The sequence below is a fragment of the Bombyx mori genome, chromosome 4 (assembly GCF_030269925.1).
Source record: "Bombyx mori chromosome 4, ASM3026992v2".
Taxonomy (NCBI): domain Eukaryota; kingdom Metazoa; phylum Arthropoda; class Insecta; order Lepidoptera; family Bombycidae; genus Bombyx; species Bombyx mori.
The window spans coordinates 5,951,469-5,966,595 of NC_085110.1; the positions used below are offsets into that span (position 1 = coordinate 5,951,469).

Here is a 15,127-nt window from a genome sequence, read left to right on the forward strand (position 1 = left end):
TCGGCTTATCAATTTTAGCAAAATATTTTCGTGATTTAAGCGGGAAGTGCGTGATTTAGACAAAATAATCAAAATGAGCGTTGAAGAAGATGTTATGAAAATACAGAAAAAGCTTACTAAAATGACATCTGAAGACGGCACGGTATGTAACTTAGACTAAAATAATATAGAAATCTGTCTCCCGCCTGCCCCTAATTGGAATCATCTAATTCATGTATTTCATGACAAAATAAGCTCAAAGCAGTTGTATGAAATGTACGTTGTATTTTATTGCACGCCTCTATGTCCTACATAATTTTCAACATGCATGTTTAACGTTAGAATCGTAAACAACCCACCCGTAATATAATAAATGAAATGAAAACATTTACAGGGTCAAGAAGAAGCGTTAGAACTTCTGAAAGCACTTCAAACAATGGCTATCAACTTGGACGTCTTAACGAAAACAAGAATAGGAATGACTGTCAATGCTCTGAGAAAATCTAGCAAAGATGATGAAGTTATATCGCTTTGTAAAACACTAATTAAAAACTGGAAAAAGTTTTTGTCGACACCAAACACGACTAAGGACAATGGAAATTCATCCAAATCTAAAAAAGAAGGTAAAGACAAAGATAAAAAAGAAGATAGAGATAAGAAATTGCCAGCATCATTTCCACCACAGTCCAACACTACAGATGCAGTAAGGCTCAAGTGTAGAGAACTTCTAACCCAAGCACTCAAGGCTGCTGGTGAAACTTCCAATGCTTGCGGATCTCCTGAAGAACTTGCTGAAGAGTTAGAAGAGTGTATTTATGCTGAATTCAAAAACACTGACATGCGTTACAAAAACAGGGTTAGATCAAGAGTTGCTAACTTGAAAGATCCTAAGAACCCAACATTACGTACAAATTTCTTTAATGGTGTCATTTCAGCATCACGTTTAGCTAAAATGACTCCTGAAGAAATGGCAAGTGATGAAATGAAAAAGTTGAGAGAAAAGTTCATTAAAGAAGCTATTGATGATGCACAGCTTGCCACAGTTCAAGGCACCAAAACAGAAATGTTAAAATGTGGCAAATGCAAAAAGAAGAACTGTACCTACAATCAACTACAAACAAGAAGTTCCGATGAACCTATGACCACATTTGTCCTTTGTAATGAATGTGGTAATCGCTGGAAATTTTGCTAAGACTGCTCTAAACAATCTAGAAAGATGGTTTAAATACTTACTGTAATGATACATTTTTAGTATCATGTGTTTTATTACATTTACTATGATTTGGTTTCTTGCAAATATAAATGCATTATTACTGTCATTGACAACTATTGTGTGTAGATAAGGTGATTTTTTAGTTTAAAATTTAATAAAATAATCTGCTTTAAGTCAGACATCGGTTTTATTTTATAATAAAATTAAAGAAAATGTCACTTAACTGTACATTATTAAATTAACATTAAAACAAAAGTTTCATATGCATCACAATTTATGTGTGATTACCTTTATTTTCTAAATTACATATCCTTAAAGGATGTATTTGGATTAATAACAGTTTAATCAGTTAGAAACGACCAATTATATCATTGCATGGTATTCAACTAATTATACATAAATATTTTGTATTATAAATGAAGACAAACTTGACGAATTTAACATCAGTTTCTTAAACTAAAATTATTTAGCAATTGAATAATGAATGCAAGCAGCAACAGGTACAATAATTAATATAAAGTATTTATACAATAAGTAATTGCAGCTATCAATCTGTTGAGATACAATAATGTTCAAAACTAACTATAATTTATACTATATTCCACTGTTTAAATGTTATCATGTTTTTAATAGCAGTGTCACCCATTTTACATATATTTGCACTGCTTTCATGGTATAGTATTTGCCAAAGTTTACATGTATCTAAAAATATACTATCTTTGTGACCTTCCAAATTTCAGTAATTGAGTTTAATTTTAGCACAAAGATTTAAAATCAAATTGCTAATCTAATATGGCAAGTATCTAATAATGATTAGGACATTTTATTTAAAAAGCAATTATTTGGTTTCCATACCATATTTCACTTGACCATAAACACAAGAAAAACTATTAGAAATTATTAAACCAATAATTCACCAGTTTTAATGTTGACAAATATTTTATCAGTGTTGCATGTCAAATCCTTATTTTGAATTTCTAATCTGAGATCGTACGGCTGACTTTCATTGTCGATTTTAGTGATTGTAAAATTGACGTCTTCACTTGCAACAAAACATTCAGGAGTCAACGCTTTCTGATAGTTAAAGTGTGTTTTTAAATGTTCTTTCAAGAAATGTGATTGTAGGACTATCAAATCGCAATAATTACATTTATGATTTGCCGAATTTGCAACGTTAACGAGGTCCGTATCGTCATGTCTTTTGTAATGGTTATTTAAAGCGTCCTGGCGATGGTTAGTGTAAGGACACAGAAGGCACGAGTGCAATTTACGCTTATTTGTAGATTCAGTTGCACTTGCATCTTTGTTAATAGAAGACATTGATCGCCTACGTTGTAATAAGCGTAGTGTTTGTTGATCTCTATATGAAAATTGTTGGAAGTCCGTTTTAGGCATTCCTTTTGGAATTGTTTTGACTGCCAGTTTAAGGTTATCCGCACATTCCGGACCTTTCAAATTATCTGAATCTTGTATTTCAGTTTCGACGAAATCACAACCGCCCTTCTTTCTCTCGGCTTGTGCTTCATCGTTCATTTGATGTTTCCGCATGTGTTGGACATAATTTGCATAATATTTAACGGAGTAGTCGCAAAGTTCACACTTGTACCTCTGTTTTGAGCCATGTAAAGATAAATGTATTTTATATTGTTCCCTTTTTTCAAACGCAGACGGACATTTATGGCATTTGTATCGTTTTTCTTTCTGACGTCCGTTTTTAAGATAAGTTGGATATATGAATTCTGGATTACCATGCATCAAGAATCCAAATTGTGGATCGGCTTGAAGCACGGGTGGAAAGTGATCGTTGGGTTTAACTAATTTATCTTTATCGGTGAGTACTCTTTTCTGCGCTTCGGTCTTTCTCTGGAATAAGTCTGTTCCTGAAATTGGAATGTTTTTGTAATCCGCGTCTTCCCCTGATTCATAATCGCCATTGGAATTTTTATTTTCTTTTTCATGTAATGCTTCGTGTTTTGCCAAATTGCCAATGTTTTTGACAGCATAACTACAACTTTTACATTTATATTCGCCTTCGCCGCCGTGTAAGCCCATGTGGTAGTTCAGAGCAGAACCTTTAAAGAATTTGGCGGGACATTCTTTACAATTATATTGTTTAGGTGTATGTTTGACTTCTTGGGATTTCTTGTTGTTTAGTTCTACAATTTCATTTTTTTTATTGTGATTGATCACCCAAATTTCAACGCCACTTTCGGTGCGAATAGACTCCAAACAAGGCGGCCTGTGGGCGGGATGAGAATTGTGAGCGAATTTAAGCATTCTGGTTTTCGTGTGGTACTCATCAGAATGAACTACGGCATGTAAAACCAATTCACTTTCTTCTGATACCGCGAAGTTGCAGTTTTTACATTTGACGGAGAGGTTTGAATTATGATTTTTATCGTGAACTTGTAGTTCGGTATCCGTAAAATAACGTGCAGGACACAGTTGACAGAAATACAAAGTTTTGATTTCTTTGCTTTCACCATCCTCATGAGGGGGCGACGAATCATTATTTCCCAATTTTTCAAGTTCAATGACCTTACGTAATTTGGCCACTTGTTCATCGTCAGGAATGTCGTCCGCGACGGGGCAATAAATCCGTCCGTATAAGTCACCGTGTGATTTGGAATGCTCGGCCAATTTTACCGCATTGTCAAAAGTAAACTTACATTCGGAACATTTGTAGTAAACGGATGCGTCGTTTTCGAAAACGAGGCAATGAATTTTCTCGTGTATTGGGATTTTGCATTTTTGCGAATTTACATACGAACAATAACGACATTTGTACATTTTGTGGAACTCGTTTTTAGCCGACACCCAAACAAACGGAATTTCATTGAACGAATTTGAGGCTGCATCGGAAATATCATCGGCCCTTAACATTAGTTCTAGTTCCGCTTCGCTCTCATTTTTCTTTGGATGAATTCCATGCACTCGTAAGTGCTGATGAAGCAAATGCCGTTTCGAAACGCTATAGTTACATTCAGGGCATTTATAAGGAGTATCTGCAGGTAACCGGTGAAATTGTTCGTGATACATATACTGCGATTTGCTATTTGTCTCATATGGACATTCTGAACATCTATGTCGTTTAGTCGAAGCACCTTGGGGCGTTAAGGCAGAGGCTAAGTCTGGCAATGGCGATCTGCATCCCCTGGCCTTAGAGATAAAATCTTCTGGATCTTCCACGCCGTGAACATGTAAATGTTGTATCAATTCACTTTCGTTTTTCACAAAAAATGGACAAAAGTAGCACTTAAATACGGAGTTTGTTGACGGTTGGTGTTGTTGTAAATGAATAAAGAGTGCTTGTTTGTCGTTCGATTTGAATGGACATTTGGTACAAAAGTCAGATGTGATGTCGTCGATTGTTAACGATCCAACGGCACTGTTCAGTTCTGGCTTCTGTTTGACCGTTGTTATGACTTTTATAACGCCGTTATGCTTCAAGCGACAGTGACGCTGCAAACGAGATAATCAAGATTATCTATACATATAAATAAAATTGGATTGTCTGTTTTTAATATTGAAATAACCTCTTTTTACTACATGCATATGAATATATATACGGTACATACACCAAAATAACATTTTTTTAAATTTTTCTCTGTCTGTCTGTTTGTTCCGGTTAATCTCTGGAACGGCTGGACCGATTTTGACGGGACTTTTACTGATAGGTAGCTGATGATATAAAGAGTAACTTATGCTACTTTTTTTAGACTAGCTTCGCCCCGCGGCTTCACCCGCGGTACGACAATAACCGCGGGTAGCATCGCGGGACTCAGCTATCAATAATAAAATGTAATGTTTCCGAAGCGACGCGAGGGCGGGTCGCTAGTAAATTATATATAAACATTTTTTTAGAGATAAAGTCAAGGTCAATTTTACCTGTATTACGTGTTTCCAATTCGATAGCTGGTGGCAGTGCCCACAACGATATGCCAAGTCTGCCGGATCTATAGAACTTTCTGGTTTCTTATTTCGTACCTCATCACTCGCACCTTCCACCTTAGCGTGTTCACGGACGTGCTCTAATAACGCATCCTTTGATGGATCTCTGAAATTTAAACAAAAACTCTCATTATTGATATTCTATTAACAATTATATATATTAGAGAAAAAGGTTTACTGGTGGTAGGACCTCTTGTGAGTCCGCGCGGGTAGGTACCACCACCCTGCCTAATCCTGCCGTGAAGCAGAAGCAGTAATGCGTTTCGGTTTGAAGGGTGGGGCAGAACTCATGTCTCAGGGTGGGTGGCGGCATTTAAGTTGTGGATGTCTATGGGCTCCAGTAACCACTTAACACCAGGTGGGCTGTGAGCTCGTCCACCCATCTCAGCAATTAAAAAAAAAAACGGGTAAATATAATATATGTAGTATGGAGCAAAGGTTGCGTTTAAAAGCATCTTGAGTTTGTCTATCAAACAAATTACTAAATTCAATTTGTAGCTATATATATTTGGTTGCAGATCTCAAAATTATATCTATCGAGCGAATTCAGATCATATCTTGTGTGTGTATAAATATTTTTATTTTTCACAACTAAAAGATATCAAGGATAAGATAAACGCAAAACTAATGTGATTGAGATTTGGACACTATGGCCGTTTTCCAATTACACAATGCACAATGCCGAATTATGCTGAAGCTTAGTTGAGCATTATGACACATAATGCGCTCTTGTGCTGTAATTGGAAAACAGCCTATGTTTCCTGATATTTAAAATACATTATGACGTTTATGGACTCATGTAACCACTTAACACAAGTTAAGCCATGAGCCTGATCGTCTATTGACTGAAATAGTATCAGCATTGTGTTAATCAGATATAGATTCCGGTATAGTTAAAATGTAAGATTAATACTGTAGAGTTATGTACCTTAAGAAATCATTATAGACATTCCTTCACGCGAGAAACGTACGTAGGTTAATTCAATTAATTAATACGTGAAGCAAAAACTTTGTATCCCTTTTTATGAAAATTGTGCAGACGGAGGAGTATGAAATTTTCCACACTTATAGAGAATATAGAGAAGAAGTGCACAATGCTAATATTTTTTTTAAATAATGCATAAAAGATACATTAAATCAATAAAGAAAACATTACACACACTACATATCATGTATTTGATGCACACACGCATGCATACTATTTATTGTCAAACTTTTGTTCTTGGCGTCTGTTGTCAAATTGAGAATAGATTAAATATTGTTTGTCTTTGTTAATATTTTTTATAGTGTAGTCTTGGCGAAATTTGTGATCATAGTAGAAGTATAAAATACAATCATAATAGTGTACAAACTTACAATTCCAATTAATTATAGTCGAATTTCGACTACTGCGGGACCTCTAGTTCAATTAACTATGTGAAACGATAGTAATGACATAATGTCAGATAGTAGATTAGTAAATAGAAAACAAAATTACACAAATAAATCTTACTTGTAATTGCATTTTTTACACTTCCAGAGTGTCCTTTTTATTACTTTCTTATCTTGATTTGCGATGGACTCAAGTGATGTTTGGAATTCAAAGTGCTTAGTTTGGAGGTTTAACGGTTGCATATCGTATATTGTGTTGGTATCGTTGAATTCGTCGGCGGGGTCGTCGACATCCATAGTGTCGTCAACGTAAGTGTTAGGGTCGAGATAGCGAAATTCAGTTTTTCCATTTTCATTAGGCACAGGTATGGCTAAGAATTTTGTGTACTTGCTGTAATTCCTTCTGCCCGTTTCATCGGTCATCAATACTTTGGCATCGTTGTGATCTGGATCTCTAACGGATTTTAATTTGATATGCTTCGTTATGTCCCACCGCCAGTTCGATTTATATTTGCAGATAGAGCACTCGAATGGTTTTTTATTTAAATGTCCTACGATGTGGACGTGGAATCTGGACGCAGTCGAGGCCCAGAAGGAACAATGAGGACATTTGAACACGTTTTTACCGGCCGCCTGACTCGGCGATAAGTTCATACTTTCGTTTTCATCGACTAACTCAATTTCGTAGGTTCGCGTCATATCTGGAAGCGTTGAATCGTCATTTATGTTTATGTCCAATGGTATTTCGAACTTGTTTGGCTCGTTCGGCTCGATATTGTTCCAAACAAAAACAACGTTCTCCATTGGATGCGGTTCAACGTCTTTATCACGATTTATATTACCGGCGTCGCTTGCCGAATTCTGGTCCTGAGAAATTTCGTTTTGTTTTAAATTAGCACTTTTCCCACAGCTCTGCATATGAACATATAAATCGGCACTAGATTTACATCTGTGTCTACAGTTCTGACAACGCGTTGAACCTGAACTAGGCATTAGCGTGTTTGTCATGCTTCTGCTCGCTAATGGTATGCAATTCTTTTCGTGTACCGAATGCTCTGACAAACATTTACTTTGAAAGCTACAGTTTTTGCATATAAGCGATCCTTCCTCGCCGGTTTCTGTCAAGAGTCGCTTTTTTAGTTTGTCAAAGAATGATTCGTTTTTCTTTCGGCACTCGGTATCCTTCATAAATGTATTATTGGTAAAGCAATTGTCGTATGTAGGACTTTCTGGATTACAGATCATAGTGTCGGGCGTTTCGGTATCTGAGCATAATTTCATTTTTTTGGCTGGCGGCTCATTGTTAGTGGTCTTGTTTTGATTGGGCGTTGACGTGTTTAGGGGTATGAGTTGGGGCAGGGGTCGAGGAGTTCTTTTATTCTTTTGCCCCTTTGAGTCGTCTGTGCCGCTGCTCGGCGACTGCTGACTGTGATCATTGTGAACAAAATGTGAGATCTTGTTTGGGGCTTCGGAGGTGTCGTTTGAATCACTGTTACAGGAGAGGTCCTTCTCCATATTCTGTAATCCCATTTCCTGTAAAACGAGAAAAGAAACATTAAGGTGGAAATATTATAACATTCACAATATAACATAATCATGACTAATAAATAATATGTAACATAATCGCACAATTATGTTTAATCAACATCATGTATTTTAGAATTACTGATTACTGATTATATCAGTATTTTAGTGAATGTATGAAATGAAGTTTGACAGGAGTCTGTGGTCCCTGGCATTGTTGATGTCCACGAGCTATTTGGTGGGACGTGTACTCGTCGGCCTTCGAAGGCAATAAAAAAATCACATCTTTGTGTCAGGATGAAAACGAAGACTAACAAACAGTTACAAGAATGTAAATGGTGATTATTTATCTTAGCTTTTATCTTATCATTTATTTTCATCATAATATCTTAGTGGTGGGCAGCGGCTTAGTTGTATCTCTTACATTGCTGACAGCCATGATAACCACTTACCATCAGACGAAGCATGCACTCGTCTGCCTTCGATTACAGTAAGATAGATTAAACTTCATACAACAGAGCCATAGCTAACGATAGCCGGCTGACGTACGGCGAATTACAACAAATACAAATAAAATTAATATTATTACAGGAAATTATAATTACTATGAACATAAAATCAAGCTTTCGTGCCAAAATACGAAGAGCACGTTATAACGTACTTCCATAAATATTTAGTAGATTTAATTCAATGCTAATAAATTAAGAAGTGAACTTACGGCTCTTACTTAGTGAGACTAGCGATACTTGAGTCGTCTATTATCAAAGGCGGCAATCTGTACATTTGGACAAAATTTTTTTATTGATATGTCAATACAGATTTATTTGAATATAATCGTCTCCTTCAAAGAATACGGTTCAAAACCTGCATTAAATAAAGGTTAATAGTTAACCTGTTATTTATCTAAGATGTCGTTCCGAAGAGTTTTGTGACTGCCAATGGAATACAAAGTCAATAATTCGTTTTTCTGATTTACCAATCATTGTCCAAAAGTCAGATTGCCGCCTTTGATAATAGTCGACTCACTTAGCGATATATCTTAGCGTAGTCTATACAAGAATGCTACCGCTTAATTTGAGGCGTAAAGAAGTAAACTCAAGTTTTCAAATGTTATCTATCAAAGTCTGTTAAGCCGGATTGCACGATTTCTTTGCAGGCTATATTACAATAAAACCTATGATATAGTAAACAAACATCTGTCCTACCCTTAAAAAATTATAGAATACTCTCACTCTAAGTAGATTAATATTCTCACAGTAGATTAATATTTTAACGATCTGTGAACTAATAAATGTACATAAATATATAATAAATATACAACGCGCCGGTTTTATGTTTGTTTTTTTAAATATTCTATAATGTTTTATGATTACTTCGCACAGTTTATCCTGAGTTTTGAATGTGTGAAACGTTATCCGAATTAATGTCCATCATCATGATGTTGATTTGTTTACGGTTTGCGCGTTATATTGAGTATAGACTAAATGATTTAGAACAGAGCTTGACGTTTGAGAGGATCATGCAGGAAAATAATAACAATAGTTAAGATGTTACGTATAACGAATTGGACATGACCATGCATTGTAAAGAGAATGAAAATTCATGCAGATAAACCGCGTGCATTCAAAGCGAAAGACAACAGTGTGACGTCACTGTGCGCTACCTGCGGCCGCAGAGAGGTGCGGTCGCTCACACACATTAGACAACAAGCATACGACGGCGGCACTCACCGAAGCGGAGTGTGAGGATCGTGAATCGCCGCTCCCTTCCTCTTCCTTTATGAGAAGCAAACTCGCTTCGTCCGCTTGTGCTGCGTCACTGGCGCCCACCCGATTGCGACGACGATTGACGTGCGAGTGGCCCGCCTGTGGCGTGTGGTGATTCATTTCATGTACAGTCAAACTCTGCTTTATATCCGCAGTAAAGTTGCACATTGAACATTTAAAACTTCCGATACCACCGTGATTTTTCATGTGACGGTCTAAGTTCCATTTGTACGGTGTTCTAAAGTCGCAAACTATGCATTTGATCATGGGCATCGAATGATATTTGACGTGCTTAGTGAATCGCGCTCGTAAATGTGTCACATAGTTACACTTATCGCAGGAGAAAAGTTTATCCTTGCCTTTCAACGGAGTGTCGCCTCTAAATCGTTCTTCTTCAAATTCTATTTCGCAAGAACGGTCAGTCTTATCATCAGTGCACTCATCCATGTCAAGCTGTATATCGTCGATTTCCTCGATCTCTTCTAGCATATCTTCCATTCTATCTTGCCGTTCTTGCGATTCAATTTCAACATAGCCACCATTTGTTTGGGGCATCTCGAAATCGACTTTTGCGGTCGTTTGCAAAAGTAAGTCATCATGGACCATCTTAACGTGTCTTACGAGTTTCTGATTGTGCCTCGAGGCATAGATGCAGTGGGGACATTCATATATCTTCAACTTAACGAAATGAGTGTCACGCGTGTGTACCAGATAAGCGCGTGGATTTTGAGTGTAGAACGTGCACTTTGTACAGTTGTAGTTTCTTCTTATCTTACAGTGGGGCAATTCAAAATCTTCGGCGGTGTCTGAAGAAGCGCCAGAGGACACGTCGCCGAGGAGGCGGCCTTCGAAGGCGCGCGCGACTGTCGTGACCTCGCCGAATTGCGCGTCAGCCGGCGAGGACATCTGCTGAAGCATACTCCGCTGTAACAAAATAATGTTCTGTGTCGGTTAAACGTTCCGGGAGAGCGCGCGGCGAGAAACGCGCCTTGGTTGCCGGCACGTGTGCGGTGCGCGAGAACGTCGCCGGCTGAATGAGTGGCCCAACTCCAAGCAGCCGGCGATTGCCGTGGCGGCTGACGGTCGGACCGAGGACGCGTAGGCGCGGGTCGGGAGGCGGAGGCCGGGCCTTATGTCATGTGTTTCTTATCCTCTTCAACGCGGTTGGTTAGGGTGAACAAAAGTGGCGGTCTGTCTTCAACAATTTTAGTCCTTGGCCAAACGTTGCCTTTTCCTTCACACTTTTTATATTAATCATAAAAAAAACACGAAGTGATTTTAGTTTTGTTAATACTGTAAGGTACTCGTTGTGAAACAAAGCAAGCAAGAAGAAAGTAGTAGAGTTACTGCCGTCCAAATAGCTAATCAGTCTTGTATTCATTTTCCAATGCAACCCAATAGTGGCTGTCCCAATTTATTTTATTTATCAAAAATACTCAACAGCCGATAATTACTAATAAGCGTGGCCCTTAGACTCGCCTTTGGCCTTTATGCACATAAGTTCTAATTTAAAAAAAGTCCAGGACTTATAAATGTCCAGACAGGTATTGACGATCTAACATTCAACCAATGTTGAATTTACACGAATAATAAAACGCGGTAATATTTTTTTTCATTAGCTTCTAAACTATTTATTACAGCTTAAACAAATCCTGTGTGTAAAGCTCATTTCACAGCATATATGTTGTAAATGAAGTGTAAAAATCGTCCGTTACGGAGGAATATTATAACGCTTATTCATTTGAATATTCGAAATGGCTAATAATTATTGACAAATTATCTGGCTTTGGACGGCAATGTAGTAAATGATTTTTTATTTTGTTAGTTAAAACTCTTATTATTGTTTAATGTCCATATATACTTTGATTATCATACAGCACCAAGTAAAGAGTTTATTTAAGGAAATACATATTTAATATGTTTAGTACTACTGTAAAGAAGACAAAAAATAGAGTCCAACTTTAAAAAATATGTTAATTCTATGTTAATTAGCAAAAAAGCGTTGATGTCTTTTGTTCTTAAGGAAGATTTAGTTATATTTAACTAGGTTGAAATAATTGCACGCCTACACTATTTACTATTCTCACTAGCTAACTTTATCATAGACGACGAAAATTTTTTAAAGTCGATTTCATAAATTACTTTTAAGATTCTTGTTCTAGTTACGACTAGCAACGAACGTGTGAATACAGATATTTTAAGATTTAAATTTTGTTGAGATTTGTATTTTAGCCCTTATGCGTAGAGTAATAAATTTCGCTTGCTAAAATTCGTAATTTTTTGTTCTTATATGTATAACTTTAGGACGGCAGAATTGTAATATTATTAAATCAAACAAATTAAAGTAACAAACACAAAATAGGAAGTAAGTTTAAATGTATTTATTTATTATTATTGTATCGTTATTCTTTTCGTCTTATACTATATTCGTTATTATATGTTTACCGAGTTTACCATTAAACATTAAATTTTACCGGAGACAGCGTAGTCTCAGGTGGGTTTGTCTTGAAAGGCAGCTGACACTTGGGTTCTGATGGGTCGAGGGTAGGATGCGGGGCGAGGGGCGGGTCAGCAGCCGGCTCGTCGACGCAGACAAGTCGACAGGGTCGTGCCAGGAAACGGCCGGAGAAGGCATCCCAACCCGAGTACAATGGAGGCGGCGGCGCGCCGCAGGGGGAGCCCTCGTAATCGATATGGCGACGCTAAGGTCCGTTGGCCGCTGTGAGCGGTTTGGAGCGCTGCAGAGGCGGATGCCCTTCGTCCCGCGCGCCCCTCGCTGCCCTCTCATCCACCACACCTGCTACGTACCTCTATTTATAGAGCGACCCAACCGACACAAGCTGGGGTTGCTGGCGTATCGACTTTGCCTTGGCTGTTGATGTTTCTTTTATACTTAATATAAATGTATTTCACACACGATTCTCAAATTGTTTGTCGTCGATGGCGCTCGTCGCGGCAAGGGAAACGCCCGTCTGCTTATTATTTGACACAATGCTGACAAAAATAGCACACGTTCGGTGAGCAACCGCGATCTTGTCTACGTTATTTAGCAAACGAAGGGTGATGGTTGGTGTTACAAAACGACGCGACGACGACTCTCTTGCCTATTTCAAATATATTTCTGCATGATCTCGAAAGTGAATGCATCAACATAATGATTTAATTCAACTAAAACAATGAGCAAACTGTTACTAAAGGCTAAAACACGTTTAGTTCTTGGTTTCGTTAAAAAAGTTAATTAAACAAATTGTATTTTACACATTGTAATGATTTTGTTAAAGACATTAATAATTAGATAATTTTAAGACCATTTAGTTGGATACCGGTCATTCCCTGCGACCGGTAAGAGCACGCATAAATTTTATGTTAATAACGCCCCATTCCTTTCACTCTCGATGCGTTCAATTCCCAATGAGCGATTTGGACGTATTGAGGACGCTTTTGCTTTCATCTGATGGTCGAACCGTCTACAGAATATATTTTTTTATATGAATCGATCAATTTTGATTAGTAACGTTTATTGCGTGAAGTGAATTTAATTATTGTTTACCTTCTTTGCCGCTGAAAATTAATTTAATGACTTAATACAATTATTATGAGAGAATAACAATTTGTTAGGTAATATTTGTGTTTGTGTTCATGTGACCTTTATTCAATTCAGTTTTTTTTAAATATCCATTTAGGCATTTTAGCGAGAGATTTTGACATATTAACTGCCTCAAATCAACGTACAATAATAATAGCACGCGAGTCGTTTCAATTTCGTATCGTTCATATCTAACGATAGACAGAGTTAGGAGAAGCTTCGCTAGTCATAACAAGACGTGACTATTGTTGATCGATGGTCCTCAGGAATGACTATATTGTAACAAGTTACGAAATTTAGGAATAAAATTAGGTATTTTAATGCGGGGTTTGTATCGTCGTCTTAGTTTCAATTCAAACACAAAATTAAATAAATAGTCATAAGACGGAAAGTAAGAAGCGCTAACTTGTTTTTTAGCTTACGACTTCATAAACTGCTCGATGTCAAGCTGTTACCAGAGGTAACACATACACGAGACCAACGAGAATGCTCCCCCATAACAGCTACCCTACCCTTCAATCTCACGCATGATTGCATCGCTGCAAATATAGGGTAAACAGTCTAGCTAAAAATAGGATTGTGGTACCAACCCGTGCAGTCGCTCAAAACGCCCTATCACGAGTATTCTAGAAAATAATAAGACTGAGATAAGAACTTGAATTGAGGAGTAGTCATCGCTTGAAAAGCCAGAACGGATCGCAATCCCGTTTCTTCTGATTAAAAACCGGCCATATAATATTCTCGAGGCGTCAGTCTAGTCACCTAGTATTTAATGATTCTTACTATTGTACTGGTAGGGCCCGGGCCGAAGTTAATGTCTTTGTTTAATATATTCGAGGTTCGTGTGTAGTTTCTTTTTCGTTAATGTTTAAGTCAATCAAAATACGACAATAAAGCTGGAGCCCGCTGAGTATCGAATGTTAAACTGCAAGATCTTCTGTACCTATTCAATACATCTGGGCATCTACTCTTGGCATTGCTTATATCAGCGAGCCACACAAATGAAGTCTGCCTTCAATGGTAATAAACAAATTATGCATTAAAATGAGAGTATGGGCGCAGTTACATGTTTAAAATTCGACCCTTTCTTGGCTGCCATAATAGGGATAGTCTTCCAACAGTTTGCGATGCGCTTGCAAAACATATTCATTGGAAGCAGATCACGCACACGTTCATGTTGGCTATCGTTGTGTGTGTGTGACGTGTTTCAATAGGTTTGTGTCGTCATTTGTTTGCGGTGCGGTGTGCTCGTTGAAGTCAGGCCAGGTGCAGATACTCCAACAGTGACAATAAATTTCGATTACCTTAACCATTTTTGCAGCAGCCGAAGCGATTGTTATGGTAACAGCAGGTAAATACAGGAGAAGTTCAACTATTTGAAAACAAGTATGCCTTAGAAGGGACGAGTGAGTAACATGATACGAACCCACGGTCTAGTCTATCTAGACTATTCTAGACCGACCCAGATTTGGCTCTAAATTTTAGGCAATTAACGATTCTTTCAATAACGGCTTAACTGCTTTTAACGTTTCAAACCTTTCAAACGTTTTCTTGTTGGATTTTATACTCTATGTTTGAAAACTCAAGATCTATCTTAAGCCCGAGTATTTCTGGAAAGGTCTCCATCACTTGTCAAGAAAATCGAATTCAACTACTGTTAGTGCAAAGCGTGCATTGTCCCTAAGCACATACAACGTAATGAAAATAAACATATTTAAGTTTAAATTAACAATTCTA

The 15,127-nt window shown here is 37.4% G+C and overlaps 2 protein-coding genes across 5 annotated transcripts in view; one reads left to right on the forward strand and one right to left on the reverse strand.

Moving 5' to 3' along the window:
* On the forward strand, nucleotides 1-1,368 carry LOC732942 (transcription elongation factor S-II; the record flags this gene model as incomplete). The annotated part of the gene is given in 2 exon segments (NM_001046941.2): nucleotides 1-142; nucleotides 374-1,368. Coding segments are annotated over 2 exon segments (867 nt in total). The 3' UTR covers nucleotides 1,172-1,368.
* Nucleotides 1,369-1,448: 80 nt separating this feature from the next.
* The window catches only part of LOC101744619 (zinc finger protein Xfin), a 30,490-nt gene continuing 16,811 nt past the window's right edge, over nucleotides 1,449-15,127 (reverse strand). For 3 of the 4 annotated variants that reach the window (XM_062668107.1, XM_062668108.1, XM_012692939.4), the window contains 4 exons: nucleotides 9,769-10,728; nucleotides 6,636-8,047; nucleotides 5,081-5,249; nucleotides 1,449-4,654 (listed from right to left, as the gene is read on the reverse strand). In XM_062668107.1, coding sequence (XP_062524091.1) covers nucleotides 2,093-4,654; nucleotides 5,081-5,249; nucleotides 6,636-8,047; nucleotides 9,769-10,722 — 5,097 coding nt within the window. In that variant the 5' untranslated portion in view covers nucleotides 10,723-10,728 and the 3' untranslated portion in view covers nucleotides 1,449-2,092. The remainder of the gene's footprint in view (nucleotides 4,655-5,080; nucleotides 5,250-6,635; nucleotides 8,048-9,768; nucleotides 10,729-15,127) is intronic. The other variant, XM_062668109.1, reaches the window with a different exon arrangement.